General features: G+C 47.5%; 1 protein-coding gene across 1 annotated transcript; it reads right to left on the minus strand.

The window, feature by feature from the left end:
- Nucleotides 1-12,792: 12,792 nt before the first annotated feature.
- LOC124661690 lies at nucleotides 12,793-13,392 on the minus strand. The gene has a single exon (XM_047199570.1). The coding sequence runs from the start codon at nucleotides 13,390-13,392 to the stop codon at nucleotides 12,793-12,795; it is 600 nt and encodes a 199-aa protein (XP_047055526.1).
- Between the last annotated feature and the right edge of the window lie 10,066 nt (nucleotides 13,393-23,458).

Consider the following 23,458-nt stretch of genomic DNA (forward strand, 5'->3'; position numbering starts at 1 on the left):
TAAACTACGCTTCAGTCCTCCGATCTTGACGTATCCCACGAGGTCACCGTGCACTTGCAAATCTAACAAGGATACTCATAGCACACGGTGAGATTGTTCAAGTGTTGTCATCAAACACACAAAACCCGGGGTTTAGACTTTGCTCTTTCAACGCCGATGACCAACCTCCCCGCGTCCTTTCCGATGCGAACCGCCACGTCCCCTCGCTGACAAGGCGCCCCCACCTGCGAAAGACGTCGTTCCGCGAGGCGCCGGCGCACCCGATTCGCGCCCTTGGCGAAGGGGCCGACACGGGGTTACCGGCGATTCTATTGGGCTCCAAAATTGGCCGGCGCCATTTGGGACGCGCTGGTGCGAGCCTATTTTCGCTCCCGGCCCCCAAATTGCTATCTGGAGGAGATGCTCTTAGGGCACAGTAATTTTAACCTAACCGTCGCCTACCTCGCGACGGAAGTTATTCGCGCGCAGTGACACACGGCGGCATCTTTGCCTTAATGGCGACGGAGGAGTAGGCGAGACGTCTAGTCGGTGCTGCGCAGCCTCCACGCGTAGCCGGTGTTCGCACGCCACCGCCCGTTCCCGCGCGATCTTCCCGCCTCTTCTCGCCTGTTCCCGCGCTTTCTTCCCGACGGCGGCGTCTATAAAAGGTCTCCCGACTCAATGGTAGCCACCACACCCGCCAGCAACAAACACAGCCCTCGTCGCTCCACCGCCGTCTCCTCCACCACCAGTGGCAATGGCGAACCGCCCCGGCGCTGGCCACTTCCCTCCACCGCCGTCTCCTTCACTTCCAGTCCCGGAATCGCTGGTCGACACCGACCCCGCGGCCCGGGAAGAGCGGCGGCGGCGAGGGATGCAGAACTGGCGTGCACACCATCAGCAGCGGCGGGAGGCACTCGAGCAGCAGGCCCGCCAGCAGCGTGAGGCGGCGCAGGCGGTGGATCTAGCGACGTTCTGCGCCCATGGCCCCACTGCTGACGAGGCCGCGGCGGCAACAGCGTGGCACGAGCAGCAGTGTGACACCGTTGCGGCGTTCGACGCCTCGACGGGAGAAGAGGCGCGACGGCGTCGGACGGTGGAGATGGAGCAGCGGTGGGCTGATGAGCGCCCGGGAGGGAGAATACGCACCCGGGAGTCGAATTGAATTTCCGTATAATACCTCCATCCCAAGGCTTAAGGCCTATATTTTTTCAGAAAGTCAAACTATGTTAAGTTTGACTAAGTTTTTATCAAAAATCATTAACATGAAAAGTACAAAATCAATATCAATAGATAGATAATGAAATATATTTTCATATGGTATCTACAAAATATCATATTTGTTCATAAATTCTTCTAAAAATTTGGTCAAACTTTACTTTGATTGACTTTTTGAAAAAAAATATAGGCCTTAACCCATGTGATGGAGGTAGTAGCAACCAATTCTTCAGTGTTTGCATGGATGTGTCTGGACAGAGCATCTGCAACTCGATTGTCCACTCCTTTTTATAGAAAATTTTGCAAGTGAGGCCGAGCAGTTCTGTTAGAGCTTTGTGCTATCAGAGGTTGCTATCCGTTTATCATCTAGGTGTGTCAAACTGCGTTGATCTATGCATATGATGAATTCTCCATATTGAAGGTATGACATCTACTTATTTATTGCCTTTAAGATGGATAAGCACTATTTCTCATAAGTGGAGAAACCCATGTCCTCCCCCGTGCCCTGTCTCGTCGCTCCCGTGGGCGACGGGGAGGGAACCCTAGCCGCCTCCTTCTCCGCCCCCTACCTATCCTCCTCCCATCCTCGCCGCCGCCGGACGACGTCACCGGGCAAAGCCTGGGCGCTGGCGGCGGCGGGGCCCTCCTTCCCCCTCGCACGGAGAAACTGCGTGGGCCGCGGTGGCCGTCGAGGGCGCGTACTTGGCGAGGGGTGCAGCGGTGCGGTCGGTCCTCCGGCGGCGTGGTGACCTCGTTGTGCTGTCGGCGTGCTCGGGGCGGCGTGCAGCTGCTGCTGCGGCGGCGGCGGCGGCGGCTGGTCTCGGGCGGCGCGGGCTCGACTCCATCTCTGGCAGCGGGGACCTGCGGTACAACGGCAGCGGCTGTGGCGCGAGGATCTGGCTGAGGACGACGGCGGCAACCATTGGCGGCACGGCTGGCGGTGCAGCGCGGCAGGTGGGCGGCGCCGGCGAGATCTGGGCCCGATCCGGGCCAGGCGGGCGAGATCTGAGCCCGATCTGGGCCTGGTGGGCCTCTCTGCGTACGTTGGCCGCGACCATTCCGGGGCCAGGCGGGCCTTCGGTTGGCAGCCACCGCGTGCCAGATCGGTGTCCGCTCGGTTCGACCTCTCACGCCCTTGCCCCTGCCGCTGGTCTGTATGGTGGTGGCTGCCTGCTGATGGGTTGGGCGTGGATGCCGAGGCGGCGGCCCTGGAAGCTGCACGATTGGCTCTACGGCGGGCGACGTTGCGGTGGTGGTGGCTTATCTCCTGGGACATGGAGATGGCGTGGAGTGGGCAGCGGGGATTCCTGGCGTCGGTGGTGGTTCGACAGTGGCGGCTCCCAGATCTGGTCTCGGAGGCTCTGTTTGATGACGGCGGGCTCCACATCGGTCCTTCGTGTGGCGGGAGTCGATTTCGGGCGAAAGCCCAGCGCTTTGGCGCCAACGGTGACGGCGCCCGCGGGTGTCGTGTCCCTCTTGTGGGCACCGTTGTGGTCACTCCCCTGTGCTTGAGCTCCGGGTGAAAACCTCTGACCGTTCTCGGTCTCGGCGACGGCGGCACCTTGTGTCGTCACCCTCTTGGGGGCGTCGTCGTGGAGCTTGGATTCCCGTGGGCGGTTCTCGTTGTCATCGGCGAGCATGCTCATATCCTCTCTCGGTGCTTCGATCCCGGCGTAGGGTGGACTTGGCGGCTTCCTATCTTTTACACGTGACATTGGGGTCTTAGTGCACTGGTACTTGTTGTCTGCGGGCAGGATCGACGCTCCACGGCCCGGAGCGGGAGGGCAGGTGGCCCTTCCCGGCAAATAACTTGGTGGGTACGAGACGACGTTGTCCGGTGGTTTCACAAGGAGGCGGGGTGCATCTTTAGTTAGTAGTGTCGGTTGTACCTTGGAGGGTGTGACGTCTCCTTTCTATTCTCTGTTTTTATCTTTGATCTGCTTTGTAAGAGATCTCCTCCTCTACCTTGTTTGGTTTGGCCGCGTGTGGTTTTATTTATAAAACGGAGCGAAAGCCTATTTCGAGGAGGAGAAACCCATGTGACTTGGCCCAAGAGCCTTGGTGATAAAAGCCACAAGGTGGTTGTCCTATAACAACGCATCTCCTGATCTCCCACATTTTCTACAAGCAACAGTTTCAATTATGAATGTTTGAGAGAACTCAGGTAATGCCAAAACTATGGTTGAAACGAGACCTTGCTTCAACACCTGGAATGCAACTTCTGTCCTAGAAGTCCACACATAGGGAGCCCCTTTTTTCATCAACTCTGTAAAAGTTTTCTATGTTACTCCATACCTTTGATGAATTTGCCGTAATCCAAGAAACTCCACAACTCCTTATCACAATGCTGTTGCTGTCATTTAAGGATGAGTGCAATTTTGGACATATCCATAGAAACCCATTCAACACTAATCACATGCCCCACATATAAAAGTTGTTGCTTTGCATAGGTGAATTTGGACTTTTTCACCTTTAGTACATGGTGCAATAGAATCTCCGCCATGTCTCCAAATGTTTAGCATGTTCATTGAGAGTTTGGATGTAGATAAGGATATCATCCACGAATCACCGCTTCGCTCTCCTCGGGTCGCCCCCTCCAGGCGACCGAGGGGGCGAAACCCTAGCCGCGCCGCCTCCGTCTCCTCCTCCCCCTCCTGCCCTCCTCGTCGCCCCCAGAGACGCCGGCGGGCTAAGCCCGCGACGCCGGTGAAGGGGGCGGCGGGGATCTGAGCCCTTGGCCCCCCGTGCGGTTCTAGATGGAGGATCTCCGCGCCGGGATCGCCTTGATCTTGGCGGCTGCTCGACGGGCCCCATCCTCTGATGGCCCGCCCCTGGCTGGGCCGTAGGCGAGGGTGTCCTCCCCGGCGGCTTCCTCGGTGGGGGCTCCGGAATCGTGGCGGCGGCCTCGGTTGGTGAGACGGCGCTGTCCGCGCGGCCGGCGGCGTTCGTGGATGCTCGGTGACCGGCGCCCTGGTCCGTGTGGACGGCGGGGCGACGACGGGTGCAGCTCAAGGGTGGGCGGCGCTGTCTGCTCGCCGGAGCCCGAAGGTCAGATCTGCTCCTTCCCCCTGGCCTCTCTCCCTCCCCACAGATCTGCGATGTCCGCTTCATGTCGGTGTCTGATGGCTGGGGAGTAGGTGTGGCGGGCTGGGGCCAGGAGAAATCCTCGGTCTTTGACCGCAGTGGCGGCGACGCCTTTGGGGCGCCGTGACCTGGTGAGGCGCCACTGAGGTCCCATTCCCCCCCCCCCCCACACCTCCTACCCCCGCTCCGGGTGAAAGCCCAAAATCCGTTGGATTGGTCGGCAGCGGCGCATTGGCGTCGTTCCCTCCTTGGAGGTGCCGTCTGGGGACCGGTGGTGTAGTGGCGAGCGCTGCTATGGTTGGTGTGGTCCTGTTGGCGGCGGGGCTGTTGCTTGGCTCCGTTGTGTCTTCGAGTTCGTAGGCTGTTTACCAAGCTTTCCCATCTCCTGGGTGTCCTCGCGGAAGTTCGTCGTCGCACCGGTGTGCCTGGACGCGAGGTGGTCTGTGTTGTCTCCGGTTGGTCTCCTGGAAGGTAACTCTCCTTGTTTCTAGGGTGAACATCTCCATCTGCCGACGGTACGGCGTCCTGCGATCCAGGACGAGAGGGTAGGGACTCTCTTCGGTGATGGAGGAGGAAGTTGCTCCTTCGTTGACAACGGTGGTGATCACTGTGTGCTACCCTCAATGCCATTGCCTACCTGGTGCTGCTTCTGCTGCTGTCCTGGCGCTCATGCGAGGAGGTCATCGCCAGCTCAAGCTGCGTTTCTAGTTCATCTTTGTGTGTTTGAGTTGGGTGTTGTGTTGTAAGCTGTCTCAGCATTCTTGTATCTATCGGCCGCACGGCTTTATTAATTTAAAGCAGGGCTTCGTGCCTTCAGTTTAAAAAAATATCATCCACAAAACTAGAGGAAATTTACGGTACCCTGGTACTCTCCAAATGGTGTTGGGAGTACCAACGAAATCTAACCGTCAATTTACAAGGGCAATTAGACTTTTCGTTTAGCTAATTAATGGGTGGTAATTTCGACTTTGACCTCCACCGCCGATCTGAAATAGCGATCTGGCGCAGCCGCCTCCCTTCTCAGACGCCGGGACGCCTTATGGTTGCAATCAAACATCCCTACCCCTTTCTCTCCCGTCAGCCATCTTCCATTGATCGCAGTATCGAACTATTGATTTGTTCTTGCCCATCGGCCCATCGCAGGGGCGCCCAATACAACAATCAAGCTGCAGTTCTTTTGGACATGGTTGTGGTTCGCTAGGTTCTTTTGCTGTGTTGATTTATGTCAGATCTATGCACAGATGAAGTGCAACGTTCAAATAAGATTATGTTTAACAATGTCTAGTTAGGTTCTTGTTCATCGGAGAACCTTGTGAGCTCCATTGCAAACTAGCGATGAATACATGAATTATACTCGGCAGAAGCCAGTTAAGATAAGGATCAGCCCAAGCAGAGTGCAAGCAGCCGGCGCCACATCGTATCTCGGTCCCTTTACGGGCGTGGAGCAGGTTCCGGGCGTCGCCCGCCTACTACCTGTCACTCCGGCGTCCCCCGTGCCCTCGACCTTGAAGCAAGAGATTCTTACGCGTTCCTCTCGTATTCGTTGTTCAGGAGGAAGTGCCTGGCAGCCTCCGGGAATAATATCCTGCTTTGTACAATATAGTGCGTCATAAATATGATACCTTACAAAAGGTGATGGAAACATCATCTCCGAATATGACGTTCAGGCGTGACCACGTTGGACCTCGTTTGGTTGCTTCGAATGAGCTAATACAAAGATTAGCTTCAGTCCAGTTATTACAAGGTTCAGACGAAGTTCCGGTGGAGCCTAACCAAAAACGGAGTATTCACGGTTGGGTCAATGTATAAGGCTTTAATTAGTTGAACCTATTCAGCCGGTTGTAAATAACAAATCAATTTGGAAGATGAAGATTCCCCTGAAAACCAAGGTTTTTGCTTGGTACCTTCGGCGGGGTGTGATTCTTACTAAGGATAACCTTGTAAAGCGGAATTGGCATCGTTGTACGAAGTGTGTTTTCAGTCACGAAGAGGAGACGATAAAACACCTTTTTTCAATTGCCGGTTTGCGAGATCTATATGGTCCATCATTCAGATAGGCTCTACCCTATACCCACCAAAAAGCATTGCAAATATTTTTGGCAATTGGCTTAATGGAGTGGATCCTAGGTTTAAAGTTTTTATCAGAGTGGGAGCGATTGCCATTATATGGTCGCTTTGGCTATGTAGAAATGACAAGGTTTTTGATAACAAAAATTCGTCTCTTATGCAGGTCATCTACAGGTCTACAGCTTTGCTCCGTTTATGGTCGTCACTTTAGCTCCTGGAGGACCGCGACCTCTTTACGGATGTGTCTACACGGTTGGAGGAAACGGCCAAGGATTTTACTACCCAACATGGGTGGCTGCATAATCGAAGAATCCTACCTCCAAACGTCTAGGATTTTGTTTTCGTTCCAGATCAAATACTTTTTCTAATTTTCTTTTATCATTGTGTGCGAACTTGAACGGGTGTGTGCATCTTAGTTATGCGAGAGGCCGGATGTATTGCTTAAACTTGAGTAATAAAGCGCCCTTTATCGAAAAAAGATCTCTCTTGGCGAGGATCCCCCCCCCCCCCCGTGTCCCTGCCGTCTACTACCATGGGGACTGGTCGTGGCCCATGGGGACACGGTGGAGAATCTAACCTGCGGCCACCAGCTCAGTTAAACGACGTCCAATGGTTTTTGGCAGAATTAATGAAGATTAAAAAAAAAGTGGAGTTACCATAAATAATACTAACAAGATTGCTGTGACTACCATTTTGCCCCTCAGATTGAAGTACTCCCTAACTTTTCGAGTAAGTACTCTGTGGGTCTAGCGGCGGAGTACCAAATCATATTGGCCATTGGATTAAGGAAAATGGATGGTCTATATGAATTTCGGGGTACTGTAAAAGTCCTCAAAAACTAGACCACATTTTTCGCAGGAGTTGCACCAGAGTATCATTCATGACCCTTTGAATGTTGTCGACCCACCTGCCCCATAGGCAGTACTCCGTACTCGAAGTGCTCATGGTGCATTTGGAACACAATTGTGTACTCATCACCCTCTACCATCTAAACTTGCTGATACCAACCCATAGATACAGGCTGGTAAACCATTTGCCACCCGCTAACTCGTCCAACAATTCATCGATAACTGGTAAAAGGTACTTGTTCTTCACAGTCACTGCGTTTAGGTGTTCTAAATCCGCACACTTGCACCATGACAGTTCCTTCTTGTCCACCAAAAGAGCCGGAGAGGAAAATGGACTGGATCAAGGGCGAATAACCCCCAGAGACATTAACTCTTTCATGTGCTTATCGATCTCATTGTTTTGCATTGGACTGGTGTAGTTCCAGGAAGCAATCGAATAGTATGACCATACTTTCAATGCGGGTGCAACCCTTTTGGCTCCTCAAAAACAGCAAGATGAGTCTCCAGAACAATGCCAATAATGTGAGGTACATTAAGTTGCGCTTTCTCATCTATAGTGAAATACAACTGCACAAGATAGTAGATAGAGTCCTGGTGGTGCATCTTTTGCAATTCAACAACTAAAATGAAATCATAGAGATTAGTGTCCACTTGCAGCCCCTGCAATCTACACCTCTTGCCTTCTCAGCCAAACCGTAACCATTTTTGTGCCCAATGGGTTAGCGTCAACCCAAACTGCTCCAGCCATTGCATTCCTGAGATCATATCACATCACTTCAGCGGTAGAATGTTCAGGGTAGTTTGAAAGGAGTGTCCTTGACACGACCAAGCACAATGAGAGATTTCAAAATCACCGGCCATCACACCACCCCCTGCCACTTTCACATGAACATGGTTGCTAGAGGTTGCACACAAGATAAGTGAGATACCAAATCCGCCCCAATGAAGTTGTTAGAGGAACCAGAATCAAGACATCATGGCCTTGAATCTGCCCCAACAGTCTCATGGAATACGTGTTCTCTGGTCAATTCAGAGCTTCCTTACTGATAGACATGAACACCTCCTGAGTATCAGTCATTACATCTTCAAACAACTCTTTGTCGGGACTGGCAGGATCACTATCCGAATCAGTATTGTGAAGCATGGCCCAGAGTTCATCCACGACATGTAATTGAACTCTGCAGCTGCATTTGTGTACTGGACACCATTTCTCCCCACACGAGAAGCATAGTTTTCTTACAATTCTTCAATATAGTCAATTTGGTTCTACTTAAGTGGATTTATCATCAGGTAGAAAGACAGGTTTGGCTGGTACAGAAGGGGAATATGGCCGCGAGAAGCTGCGCGGTATGCCATGCTTGAATTGCATTTTTGGATTTTCTTCTACGATTTCGTCATGCCATAGAAACAGTAGTTTCGAGGCCATCTGGTCTTTGAATCATAACAACTGCTCTTATATCACAATCTATCCCCTCTACGCATCTTGTAGTGAAGAAAATGGGATTTAATCGGTTTTATAAGCTATCATGTGATGAATGTGCTTAGTTACAGTCCCAGTTTGTTCTAGCTTAAAAGCTTGTCAGTAAAGCAGTTTATATTGTCCCTTATAAAATTGTTTACGAAACTTATCACACTAAATCTTCCAAGTGAAATTCTCTAACTGATCTAGGGCCCTCCGTTTTATCTCTCCTTTTTACCCAGCGTAAACTGAATTTCTCCAACCCAGCGTAAACTATTCTAGAAAAGTGCAACTAAACTGCGGTTGTATATTTCTGAAATGAATTAGAGTTAAGAACAACTTAGCCCTAAGATTTAGCAAGATCGAAAAGGCAAATGGTTGGCCTGCTTCCACCCGCAAGATGCGGCGTTGTTCCGTCTGTCCCTAAAATATCCAGATAACGCAGAATCCCCGAAAAAAGAACTTGATAACACACAACAAAAACAACCTGATAACTCAGAATCCCTGAAAATCCAGACTATTTCAACTCCACATGTCCAACGGTTCTGCTATTTCCATGGGTGCCACGAGCGAAGACGCGCCGTCGCTGACGGCGTCGGCCATCGTCGCCCCGGCCGTGTCCGGGTCGCACATCCTCCGCATCGAGGGCTACTCCCGCACCAAGGGCCTCGGCAACGGCAAGTTCATCACGTCCGAGACTTTCTCCATCGGAGGCCACCGCTGGCATCTCAAGTACTACCCGGACAGCCGCGACTCAAAAGACTCCGATGTGATATCCATCTTCCTGCACCTCGATCACGCGGCTGATCGCAAGGAAGTCAGGGCCATATTCACGATTAGTTTGCTCGACCAGAATGGTAACAAGGTGCCGTCGTACAGCAAGAGCAGCATGCTGTACTACAGCTTCTCCGCCGGCAGACAGGGCACGATGGGCTATGATCTGATCAAGAGGAGCGAGCTGGAGGGATCGGCGGCGTACCTCAAGGACGACGCCTTCAGCGTCAGGTGCGACGTCACCGTGGCGAAGGAGATCTTCACCAAGGCAATCCCGGCACCCGGAGTTGGCCGTAGTGGTGTCGTCGAACAGGAACAGAAAGAAGGTGTCGTGGAGCAGGAACAGAAAGAAGCAACGTCTCCTCCTGTCGGCAATGGCGTATGAAGTCGGACAAATCTTGGGCTCGCTGATCTGTGCCATCTGATCCGTGCCAGTGATAAGCTCTAGGGCCCTTTTTTTGTAATCTTTCCCTGTTATAGATTCATTCAGTGTATTTGTGCACTGCCAAATGCCAACTACTGCATGTGTTTTTTTTTGCCTTACATTGCAAGTGTAGTAGTCCCTATTCATTTACCAAGTTTTATTGTATATTTGACCCTTGTTTTTGCGGGTAGACCTTCATTTGATTTTATTGTTGAATCATCCCTTTTGGACATTGATCAAAGCTCTTATAGGAACAACCAACTTAGGTAAGGAGAGCGCACATTGATGATGCATGTGATGGCTGAAATTGCTCCACATTTGGCGTGGCCCTAACAGGTACTACCTCCATCTCAAAACTTAAGGCTTATATTATTTTTAGAAAGTTAGATTATGTCAAGTTTGACTAAGTTTTTAATAAAGATCATTAACGTGCAAAATACAAAATCAATATCATTAGATTGATAATGAATATATTTTTGTATTGTATCTACAAAATATTATATTTATTGATAAATTTTTCTAAAAGATTGGTCAAACTTTACTTGGTTTGATTTTCAAAAAACTATAAGTCTTGGATCCCTTGGAGTTGGACTCAACACCACCGAGTAAAGTTTTACAACTCTCATCCCTTGTATACTCCTGGTGCGGTGGCGACTCCGTGGCGGCTGCACGCTAGCTTGTGAATTGGGTCAAGCGGCGGCCAGTGCGGCGGTGACATTGCGCTCACGATTTGGGGAGAGCTCCTGGTGCAGGTGTGACTCCATGGCAGCGCAGGTCGGCAAGACGACCAACCGTGTCACACGTGCTTCCTCCTACCCTTGTCCTCGCCTAGTGCTCCTTTTCCGTCTAATTTTCGGCAACCCTCAATTGATCGTCCATAATTCTGGGTGGGATGAATGGATGCCCTCACTTACAAGCCCAAATGGAAAACTGAAACGTGAAATATGGTGTTCAGTGGCATATTGGTTCACAAACTAGATCTGGCGGTGGCCGTGCTTCGGCGAGCTCGAGGCAGCGAGGTTAAGGCTCCAAAATGAAGGTTAGGAGTAGGTGGGTTCTTGATGGAGCATACATTTTGACATGTTAGAACCTTATTTTTATTTATTGCGAACACTTAGGCGTCATGAAGTGATGCTCCTACTGTCAGCCAGAAACACTCACCTGACATGCTATGCTCACCCCTTAGGCTGCTCATAGTGGGAGTAACATAGGCAGTAACATCACACACCCCAAAGCATTTTGGTGACATGGCATGTCAATAAATGAAGAAAGAGAGTGGGGTGGTAACTAGCTATGTTACCATAACATCACACTTCTCAAGACAAGATGAGTCTACAATCTAATAAATATGGCATGCATGACACCACATATATGTAACTACCCACTATAAAGGTAGTAACATAGGGTAGTAATATATACCATGTTACTACTCCATGTTACTCCCCACTATGACTAGTCTTATGTTTGTTGCAAATGTTGTGTTCATGCGGGCCAGTGATTTTTTCTGCAAGCATTAAATTCGTATGATGCCTAAGTGCGACCATTTTTCTAGATGATTTGCTGAAAGCAATGGTGATTTGTTGCGTATACACTAAAACTATGTTGTACTGTCATGTTTGATTTTTCTGCAACCATTAAATTCATTTGATGCCCAAGTGCGACCATTTTTCTTGATGATTTGCTGCAAGCAATGGTGATTAATGCGTACACTAAAACTATGCTGTACTGTCATTTTTGGAATGCTACAAGGTTTTGTTCTTCAGATTTTGAGTTCTGACACACAATGAGAAAAACAATTATGCAGAGGTATGCGCGGTTGGGGTTATGTTTTAAAGGTAGAACGTTTCAATCCAACGTTCAAGCCAGTTCAGACAATAGGTAGACGGCTGATCGAACGTTTCTAATTGCCGGTCCCATGTGCAGGAGAGCTGGATACATTCCAACCTAGACCGAAACATTTGTGTGTGTCCAAGACTGCAAATTGAACCTTTCTCCCTCCCCGTCCCTATCTCTTTCTACAGTAACCGAGAGAGGCGACCCGCAGTTCCCTGGTTCTCGCCGGCGAGTCCGCCGCTCCCCTTCACCTCCGGTCGCCGTTCCGGCACCGTGAGGTGGGGGGAGGGGGGGGGGGGAGCTCCGGTCCTCGTCGTGTATAGTTAGGGGTTGCTTCTAGGTGTGTGTGTGTCCTCCCGGCGTGATCGAGACGGTGGCGATGGCGTCGGTGTGGTGGTGTTCGTCCTCCCCCTCTTTTCCCCGTTCCGGCGCTTGTGTCGGAGAGGTGGTGGAGGCTCTTTGGTGCCTGTGCTTGACCGGCGAGGCGGTGGCGGCGGTCAAGCTAGGGCCTTTTGTCCCGGGTCCTCTTCCCTGCTCTGCTGGTGCTTGCTCCGGCGCTGGTGGTGGGGTCTCCGGGGTCCGCTTCAGGAGCGGGTGGCCTGCTGCGGTGGTTCTGCTGCGGCCGGCGAGCCCGGATGGGGGTGGTGCGGCTGTTGAGGATGGGGAGTGGTTGGCGGTGGTGGGATCGCGGCATGTCCGTGTCGGATCCGGAGCGGTTGGTGCTCGGCGCGTGTCGCCGGCCGGCTGCTCCTTTGCGATGAAGATCCGGCTCTCCGGGGCTGGTGGTCACTGCGGCTCTTCAACGCCTTCGGCTGGGGGTGCCTCCGGCTCCTTGGATGGTCGTCGACGGCGGTTGCTTCGCGGGTGTCCGCTGGTGGAGGATCGCCTCGATGGCTTGTGGATGATGAAGATGAAGATCCTCGGCGGTTCCTGCTCACTGTATCCGCTTCTGTTTTGCTTGTATTTGTACGCGTTCAGATCTTGTATCCTTGCTACTGTTGGGTGAATACAAGTATTTCCATAAAAAAAAAAAAAAGACTGCAAATTGAAGTACGTCAGTGTCATGTTCAAGGTGTTGGAGAACCTCGCCGGGAACCTTGTGACGCTCAACCTAGGGGGGTAATGTACTTTTGGGCATCTTCCTCAAGGTGCTTCAGAACCTTGTTGGGCGGAATATGGTGCCACAGCCGCAAAGTATCTGCCTCGTGCCCGAGCTCCGCGAAGCCATTGGCCACCCTGTTACCTTTCCGGAGCACGTGCGACACGGTCGTATTGCCAAGCAGCGGGAGCATCGTGGCGATCTCCATGTACTGTTCCAGGTCCTTCTTCGCCCAGAGCGGCGCGTGGCTCGCGATGGTGTCGATGACAGATTTGAAGTCGCCCTCGATGGAGATGTCGCGCCATCCGTTTTTCACAGCGAGCTCGAGCCCACGCTTTAGGGCCACAAACTCTGCAACGGAGCTTGTTGTCCTGCCGATCCCCTCCGCGTAGCCTAGGATGAACTTTCCATTGTGATCGCGGTAGACTCCACCTATGCTTGATCGTTTGGACCTAGACTTCCCCTTGGACGACCCATCGAAGTTTAGTTTGAGCCTCCCCTCATTTGGTGCCGTCCATATGCTAGAGGACGAGCCGATCTTCAGGTCTTGCGGCTTGCTCTCTGTCGCCGCCACCGAATTCATCGGCAGCTTGCACCGACGAGGCATCTCTGCTCATCATCCTGCTCCCTCAGTTCTGTTGCGTCTTTCTCAAGGTGCTCCAGAATCTCCTCGGGCGGAATGTCACGCCACAGTTGCAGCTAAGGGTGGACACGAGCCAGCTCGGGCTGGGCTCGGTCCGAGCCTGCTTTTAGCTCGCTCTAAATGGGCTCGGCTCGGGCTGGCTCGTTTGTTCCACGAGCTCGAAAAATGGGCTCGGCTCGAGCTCGACGGAAACTCGGGCTGGCTCGGGCTGGCTCGCGAGCTGGACGTCTATAGTCACTGCCATGTGGGCCCCACAACTCTGTTCCTTCTTGTCTGCAGGAAACCCAGCAGCTCTAGCGGCGCGGATCGATCGACGGGGACGGACGCCGGACGCGGCACCGGCACGACGGGGACGGACGGCAGACGGCCAGACGCGGCGCCGGCACGACGGGGACGGCCGGCGGACGGCCGGACGCGGCGCCGGCACGACAGGGACGAACGGCGGACGCGGCGCCGGCACGACGCCGGAGGCGATGGAGAGGGACGGCGGCATCGGCGCGAGCGTGGCACCGTCGTCGGCGGAGAGGGACGCCAGCTGCTGGGACGAGATGGGACGGTGGGGCGCGAGGGGGGAGGGGCTAGGACGCGGCCGTGCGCGACATCACGGGCGGCGGCGGCGGCCGTGCGTGCGCGAGGGAGAAGAACCAGAGACGAGACGAATTCGAGCTGGGTGCGTGCTGTGGCTGCTTTTTTTTTTGAATGCTGTGACCTGATCATTCCCCATCACGTTTTTTGGGCCAGAAACCAGCCCAAACTGCTTCCCTCTGTTTTTCGGGCCGAGCCAGCCGAGCTTTCAGCCCGCCATGGGCCAGAAAAACAGGCCCAACTCGGTCTCTCTCTTACACGGGCCGAGCCCAAAACGAGCCGAGCCGGGAAAAGCTCGGGCCGAGCCAAAAGCTCGGCCCGAACGTCCAGCCTTAGTTGCAGCGTTACCGCCTTGTGCCCGAGCTTCGCGAAGCCGTTTGCCACCATGTTCCCTTCCCGGAGCACGTGTGAAACGGACGTCTTGCCAAGCTGTGAGACCATCGTGGCAATCTCCGTGTACTGGTCCATGTCCTTCTTCGACCAGACCATCGCGCCGCTCGCCTTGGCGCAGTCCCCTGCCATGGCGTCGATGGCACCCTTGAAGTCGCCCTCGATGGAGATGTCGCGCCACCCGTTGTCCACTGCGAGCTCGAGCCCGCGCTTGAGTGCCACGAGCTCGGTCATGCAGATCGTGGCCCTGCCAATCTGTTGTGTGTAGCCTAGGACGAACTTTCCATTGTGATCGCGGTAAACTCCGCCTATGCTCGATCTTCTGGACTTGGACGTCCCATTGAAGTTGAGCTTAAGCAGCCCCTTCTTCGGTGGTGTCCATATGCTGGAGGACGAGCTGCTCTTCAAGTTTTGCGGCTCGCTCTCCGTTGCCGACAGCGGAGTTGTCGACGAGGCCGCGCAGCTTGCACCAACGAGGCAGGCCGATTTTCGTTTGCATTTGCGCCCCATTAGGAATTCATGATCTGGACAACGTGACTTTGACTTGGACGACCCATTGAAGTTGAGCTTCAGTCTCCCCTTCTTTGGAGCCTTCCATATGCTTGTGGACAAGCCGGTATTGTTATCTCGCTTGCTCTCCATCGTCGTCTCCGGTGGTACTGGCGGCGTGGCCTTGCAACTTGCACCGACGAGGCAGGCCGATTTGTGCTGGCTTTTGCTCTCCATCATGAATTCAGATCAATACAACGAGTTATCTTCAGCTCTTTATGTAGACAGAGCCTCTACCTGCTTCTACCTGGTACACGAGTAGGAGACGGAAAAGGTCCTAGCTAGTGCCCTTTTAGATTAGGAGACGGAGAAACTTACACGTGGACTAAATAAATTAAGAAACTTTAGATTAGAGATGCAAACTGAAATTGGAAGAATTGGATTTATCGATTTCTTCATCATACACTGGCCACGGCAAGGCTTGTGCATCTTTCCTGTCATCCTGTGCCACAAGCGGGCCATCGTCGCCCGGGAGGGCCCAGACGAAGAGACTGGGTTGCCGCGCACCAAGGCGCAGGGCAAATCCTATACACCGACCAGGTCGGCCGCTACCGCACGCCGCACACCCCCTGCGCGCGGTATGGGCCGGCCTGGTCGGCCCAGTTCGTTTATTTTTTCTGTTTTCTGTTTTCTGTTTTGTTGTTTCTTTTTCTTTTTCTTTTTCTTTCCTTTTCATTTTTTTTATTTTTTTACTTTCTGTTTCTTTTTATTTTTTGTTTTTTTTCTTTTCTGTTTATTTTTATTTATGTTCAAATTTGAAAGTGATTTAAATTCAGAAAATTTTCAAAATTGAAAATTGTTTAAAATTCAAAAAATGTTCAAATTTTGAAAACTTTCAAATTTGAAATCCGTTCGAATTTGAAAACTGCTCAAATACAAAAAATGTTCAAATTATAAAAGCGTTCAAATTTGAAATCCGTTTAAATATATAAAGCGTTCAAATTTGGAAAAATGTTCAAATTCGAAAAATGTTCATAACTAAAAATGTTAGTTTTTGGAAAAATAAATTTTACAAATTTAAAAAAATGTCCAAATTTAAATTATTTCCATATCCGAAAATGTTCAAATTTCGAAAAAAAAATTAAATCAAAATCTGAATATTTTTAAAATTTCAAAAATTTCGAATCTGAATAGATTTTGAAATTTTGTTCTCCAAAAATATATTTTTTAAAAGTTAGATATTAAAAAATAAAAATATTAATAGAAAAGAAACGGCAAAAAAGAAGAAGAAAAAACGTACCTACTCTTAATGGGCCGCGGCCCAACCCACCTACCTGGTCGCTGGGGTGAGCGGCGCCCCGTACATGCCGACCAGGTTGGTGTACAGCAGCCCCCAAGGCGCATGGCAAAGTGTATGAGAACACTAGCAGAAAAAAGAGGCTATAGTTTCGGTTGGAAACGGACTCTAGTTCCTATTTTTCAATCTGGACTACAGAATTGGGACTAAAGGTATGTCTCTTTAGTCCCGGTTGCCTACAAACCGGAACTAAAGACTCTCTACGTGAGCTGCAGGCATTAGAGGACCTTTAGCCCAGGTTGGTAAGACCCTCTAGGGTTTAGGATTTGGCACCTTTATTTTATATTTTCCATTCAATTCATTTTCATTTTCATTTTGTGTCTAAGTTCCTTTTCATTTCAAACAAGTATTCAGATACATATTCTACGCTACAACATATTGTACACTTGATACATATATAATATAATTTCTCTTATGATCGAGCATACATATATATACAACTAGATGATACCCCGCACGTTGCTGCAGACATGTTGATTACATATACGTTTTAAATATATATAGGCACATAATATAAAAACAGAACGTCTAACAAAGGATATGCGCTATAATAAACAAATTGTTCGTGCCGACATAATTTCATATATGTAAATGAAACACTACCCAACGAACTTGCAGGAGGAAAGCGAGTTAAAATAATAATTCATTATAATTTCTACGCAAATACAACTGTCTCTCAATTTGCAATTTCTGCTACTCCCTTCGAACCATAATAAGAATTGTGGTTTTGGTTCAAATTTGAAATAAACCTACCAAAAACGTAAGTAGTCCCAACTTATATGTTCTGCAAACGAAAGGGTAAATTCTTAGCAAATGGACTAAAAGGAGTGTGGACAGTTGATTTGAAGCACAAAATGTTTTTTGCCATGCACACAATTAAAATAAAATAATTAAATTAAGCATGCATACATCCACAAACTATGGCTCATGCTTGGCGTCCATACATAGTGTAATAATTGTATCTGACCTAAAAACCCCAATGCTCCATCAATGGTTTCTCGAGAAAATATGAAATGCAGAATGTAAATCTACCAGTGTTTTTCCAGCCTGGTCACTATCACAAATCAGAACTCAAGAGTTAAAATGAAAAGAATATATATTAGCCGCTAGCTAGTCCCACGACCTTGAAATCTAATGCCTCAATACTTTATATCCCAACATCATATGGAGGTTCTTAGGGGAAGACAAACTAAAATCTGTAGGTAAAAGACCGTGATTCAACCGGGAGAGAGGAGAGAGAAAGCATACCAAATTTCGAGCGGAAGCAATAATTTAAACAGCAAAGAACGTTAACTACCAAATAATTATCAACCATGATTTATCTAAATACAAACTCGCAAGAAACATTAGCTTGATGATTAAAGAGCCTGAAGCCTTGAGTGTGGAATCTGAGAAAAGTAGGATCAAAGTAAGCAGAAGGTTAGAAAGAGTCAATGGATAAGTCATTTATCCTCAGGCTAGGAATCCCGCTGTGTAATAAAGGACGGTGCCGTATTGTCTGCGTGGAGGATTTTTTTTTTTGAACAAGTTGAGGCGCCGGAGGCGCCGAAAACATTCAACTCATAGGCAGTTTACAACAATTAGTACAAGACATGTTGATTGTATCTGAGAAACTGCAGAAAGTAAAGGACAATTCTCATATCTATGAGCTGAAGAAGTGCAACTGAGAATAGGCTTAGACATATAATGTCTAAGAGCCTGATGAGCGCACTTGTGGGCTACTTCGTTGAGATTCCTTCTTATATGGTAAATTGCTACATCAGTAGATGATGTCAAAGATCTGTAATCAGCTATGTGTCTTCTAATCTCCCACGGAATATGTTGAATGGTTGTCTCCTGTGAAGCTGCTGCAGAGGCTAGAGTACTATTGTCCGTCAGGAAAGAGAGGTGTCGTAGGTTAAGCGCCGAAGCTATTCTGGCAGCAACAAGAAGAGCTTCTGATTCTGCTTGAAGAACAGAAGTAGTAGTGGGGATGGAAGCTTGTATCATGATTTCAGCATTTGTGCCTTCCTCCTGAATTTGGCAGTAGACTCCCACTCCAGTAGGCACTCCTGAAGCTAAGCCTGGCCCTTTTCTTGTTTTGCAAGCTGCATCAGTGAATATCTTTGATCCTGCTATGTGCAGTACTGAATTGATAGTACTACCTTGTTTTTGCATCTGAGCTTTCTTTTCTTTTCGCCCCTGTGAAAATAAGTCTCTACTTTGTACCTGCTTCTTGATGCTTTTGTCCTGCAAAACATCAAGCATCTCCAAACTATGGTTTAGAGTATTAGCCATGAAATGGATTTGAGTCGGGTGTCCTTGCTTTCTATTGAAGAGAGCATCATTCCTAGATTTCCACATGCACCACATGAAAGTTAAAACATTTTCTAGAGTGGCATTCGGATGATTCATGTTGAGCAGCTTTGAAAGAATATCAGTGATGGAGTTGGTGTTTAGAATAAGAGAATCAGTTCTAATGTACCAGGGATGATTAAACCAAGCTGCTCTAGCAAAATTGCAAGTGAAAAAAAAGATGACAATCTGTTTCTTCCATACCACACCTGCAACAAAGCTTACTAATATGTTTGGAATACTTACCTGCTCTAGCTCCAGTTGGAATAGCTTTCCTGAGTATTCTCCATCCAAAAGCCTGAACTCTTGGAATGAGCTGCTTATTGTTCCAAATCTGTTTTAATAAACACACTGTGTCAGGGTTTACCTCACTTGGCCTTGGTTCTCCATTTTCTTGCAAATTTTGAAGACATGCCTTGTAAGCACTTTTAGTGTTGCATTTTCCTGTGGGAGTGAGTTTCCAACAAAGCATGTCCTCATCTTGTGATGGGATAAGAGAAGTATTTTTTATTGAAGTGGCCAAGGGATTCTGGAAAAGATTATCAATGAGATTTGTATTCCATTGTTGCTGGTTTGGAAGCCATAAGTCCTTAACTTGGGCCGGATATGAAAACCCAGGAGGTTGGATGATCAGAGCATCATATATACCAGCCCAGTTGTTGCACCATGGCGTGCTCCAAATGGAAATGTCGCCTTTAGTGATTTGATAGAAAGAGTGTGCTTTAAGGATAGGAAGAATTTTTAGAATGGAAGCCCAAAAGGCTGATTTGGGAGCACTTGAATTTGGGCACCAAATTGAAGAGTCTGGGAAATATTTGGATTTGAGAACATCGTGTAGAAAATCACCGGGCTGATCAGCAATTCTCCAAGCTGACATGAGAATGAGGGCCTGATTCATCGCCTGCAAGTTTCTAATGCCGAGCCCACCTTCATTTTTTGGAGTGCAAATATCCTTCCAAGCTTTAAGACAGAGGGCTTTAGAGTTTGTTTCTTCTCTGACACCAGTCCACCAAAATTTTCTAATAATGGCAATGAGCTTGGCAATGAATTTTTTGGAAAAAAGAATATTGGACATATAATAAACCGGAATGGAAGAGAAGACGGATTTGATGAGTTCAAGTCTGGCTGCATGAGAAAGCTTGTCCGCTTTATAGGTGCTTAGTTTGGATTTAAATTTGTCTAAGACAAAATTGTAAGCCGAAGTTCTTTCTTTTGCTGGCAGGATGAGTGGGTGGCCAAGATGAACAAAATTGTTGTCAATAGGCATCACCGGGAAGATTTGGGTTATGGCTTGAGAAATGTCTGGACTGACATGCTTGCTAAAAATAATTCCCGACTTGTCCCAATTTGGAGTCTGACCTGAGCGTTGGCAAAAGTCCTGCAAAATATCTTTCATTTTCATAGCTTCTTGTATCGTAGCCTGTCCGCAGACTAGAAGATCGTCAGCAAAAAGTAGAGAATGGATCGAAGGGCAATTTTGTCCAAGCTTTATACCTGCAAGACAGCTTTGAGACATGGCATGTTGCAATGATATAGATAATTCATTAATTGCAAGAACAAACAAATATGGGGATAAAGGGCATCCCTGTCTGACACCTCTGCTGCCTCGAAACTTCTGAAAAGGTTGGCCATTAATGACTACAGAGAAAGTCGGCGAAGAAACACACGAGTGGATTAAATTAATGAAATGACCATGTAGGCCTTTACGCTCAAGCGCCGCTACAATGAAATCCCACTCAAGCCTATCGAAAGCTTTCGCAAGATCAATTTTCAGCATGAAAGATTTACTTTTCCAAGTGCTTAAAGCAAAGGAGTGAGTAATTTCCTGAGCAATAATGATGTTATTACTGATCCGTCTACCTTCTATGAAAGCTTGTTGCGAGGGATGCACATAATCCGGCAAGTGAGGCTTAAGTCTATTAGCTAAACATTTTGCAATAATTTTGTGGATGACATTACAAAGACTAATAGGCCTATAGTCTGCCGGAACCAAAGGAACAAGCTTTTTCGGGATGAGAGCAATGTGAGTTTCATTAATGTGAGCTGGCATAATACCTGTTTGAAAGAAATCTCTTACAAGTTGAACAACATCATTCCTTATCCACTCCCATGTTGCGATGTAGAATTCCGCGTTGAAACCATCTGGCCCCGGTGAAGCGTTTCTTTTCATGTCCTTTAGTGTGTCGATGATTTCCTGTTCGTCCGGGATACTGTATGTGTAGTCTAGGGGTAAACTTGTAGCAATATAAGGCCTGCCATTGTTAGTGTGCGCAGATGCAAAGATTGATCTAAAATAGTTCACAAAGGTGTTGCTTATTTTGTCTGGCATATAATACATGATATTATTTTCATCCTTGACTGAAGCAATTGTATTCCTTTTTTTTCTTTTAACAACAACATGATGGAAAAAGGAGGTGTTCCTGTCACCATCTTTAATCCAATGTTTTTCAGCTCTTTGCATATAGAAATCAGTGAGTTTGGTTAAGGATTGTTCATACCTAGTTGCCAAAGACATCTCGAGCGCTTGGTCCTGTTGAGCCAACGGTTGCATTTGGATCTGCTTAAGCTGTTCCTGTATGTTATTCAGCTCCTGGTTTAGAGGTTTCTTCTTTTTGCACCAGATTTTCAGGGTTCCTGCAAGATGTTTAGTCCTAGCCGAGAAAGGCTTATTTACAGTTGACATCCAATCATTTTTAGCACAGATTTGAAAGTCTTCTTCTTTGAGCCACCAGTTTTCAAATTTGAAAGCACGTTTGACTTTACGAACAGAGGATGTTGCATGTGAATGGATCTACTCATGCCAGAATCTAGGTATTTAAAAGGCTGCAGCGCCTGCCCTCCATCAGTTTTTTCCAATAATTACTTACAACCGTTTCTTGTTCAATTAATTATGGTGCATGAGATCGTGGAGGAGGCGAAGGAGTAGAATATTAAGACAAACTAGAAGGATGCCCCGCGCGTTGCAGTGGGAATCTTCTAAAAAAATTATATTGTCTAAATAAAATGGTATAATACATATGTAATATGAATTATCTGTAGAAGTATGGAATATTCAATTGGCCAAAATAGTTGAGATGCTAAACTTAATTCACATTATTTTTTATATTTGATGGCTATAAATTAGCTATTATGACATTTTAATCAAAAAATGGTGACATAGATAGTTTGCATGCAAGGATACATCAATAATGAATGTTAGTGGGGATGACATCGATATTTGATTGGCTAATGGAATATATGATGTGGATGGCTTGCATGTAGAGATAGACTAACATTAATTGCAGTTAGTGGGGTTTTACTTTATAAGAAGTATAGATCAGGAGGCAGAGTGATGGATGGACGGGAGCCCGAAATAGAAGCTCTCATCTCGAGCAGGTAGTTTCATTGAGCATCAAAATAGATTATATGTTGCTAAATAAGAAGAGAAAATTGTTAAGATAGAAATGATGAGGTGGCATGGCTGCATGTTGAGAGATAAAAGATTTAGCATATTATCTATCTAATTATGTGGAGATCACTAAATTACATGGAGCCATTAGTGACATGGTATTCTCCGTGTGCAGATGTGACCTCCGTAAGCAAAAAAATCCCGCCAATTCCTCTTGAATTGCTTGCACGCGGTCCTTTGGTAGGAGCTGCTCCCGCATCTTTTCATTCTTTAAAAGAAGGAGATCAATATGAATATATGAGTTTTCGTATATATATATATATATCACATCATCATAAAAGAAATTATGAATGAAAATCAACACAATTATGGTAATGAAATAAAATTGTGAACATTGTTTATGTACTTGAATAAAAACAACTCTACACCGCTCACTGGTCGTAATGTGAATGAACTCGCAAGCGCAGAATGCACATAAATTAGTTGCATTTTCCTGCCTCAACCACTTTACAAAAATATTATTCAATCAAATAATAGTCAAGCATGATAATGGTATTGAAATTAGAATTAAAGATATGCGCAAACCTAGTACTACTTACCTGGATCCATCGAAAATGTAGCTTCGGTTTCCAGTCACAGGTAACCGCCTTGATGAACCGTTTTCAAACCCTGCCCGACAAAGAAAATAAATAAAGAAGTTATTAATTACTTGATATCATAAAATGAACAAAAGAGGCCGATATAATGCGATAACCATTGAAATTACCTATGAAGCATAAACATGATGTTCTCGTACTCCTTAGGGTCTTTTTTTAATGGATCCATGACATCAACTTTTCCATCGTCAACTTGAATGATTAACAAAATCCAATGAAAGCTCCACACGTTTTAATACGCAGGCATGCATAACTCATCAATTACACTAAATATTGAGTAAACAAAATAGAATGTCTACAAAACAAAAATACTCACTTGAAGTTGTAAGAAAATAGTATTTCCACTCTTTCATTTTATTCAAGTAAAAACCTTAGCAAGTTAGCCTCTATGTGCTTGGCGTGTTGTTGTACCGTAACAAAATGAACGCTATATGGGTTAATGAACCCAATGACATAGATTCACCATCTTTTGCATTCGAGAATCTTCATTCTGCATAATAGCTTACAAAAAATATAGTGAGAACCGGATAATTACATGCAATGAACGAGCTGAGCTAGAGATTTAATTACATAAATAAATCATTACAGACAATAGCAACTGACGAGAGATTTGTCGAGAACGTCTTGATTGTATAACTGAAAAAGATCTTCAAGCATAATACATATCTGGTTGTCACATAACTAATTGCTCTTTCTTTACTTGCACCATGAGCATGATTCGCCCTTCCTTTGAGATATCCATGTACCAGTCATGCAATCTTCAGAGTTTTGTTGGTAGATGCGGGACCTTCTTAGGTCTGACCAGAGGCTCCTCGATGGCAAATCTCCATG

This window comes from Lolium rigidum, chromosome 1 (genome assembly GCF_022539505.1).
Source record: "Lolium rigidum isolate FL_2022 chromosome 1, APGP_CSIRO_Lrig_0.1, whole genome shotgun sequence".
In the NCBI taxonomy this organism is placed as follows: Eukaryota; Viridiplantae; Streptophyta; class Magnoliopsida; order Poales; family Poaceae; genus Lolium; species Lolium rigidum.

What these genes read in the sequence shown, in the direction of transcription:
- LOC124661690 (XM_047199570.1), bottom strand. Translation starts at nt 13,392, where the DNA reads ATGCCTCGTCGGTGCAAGCTGCCGATGAATTCGGTGGCGGCGACAGAG.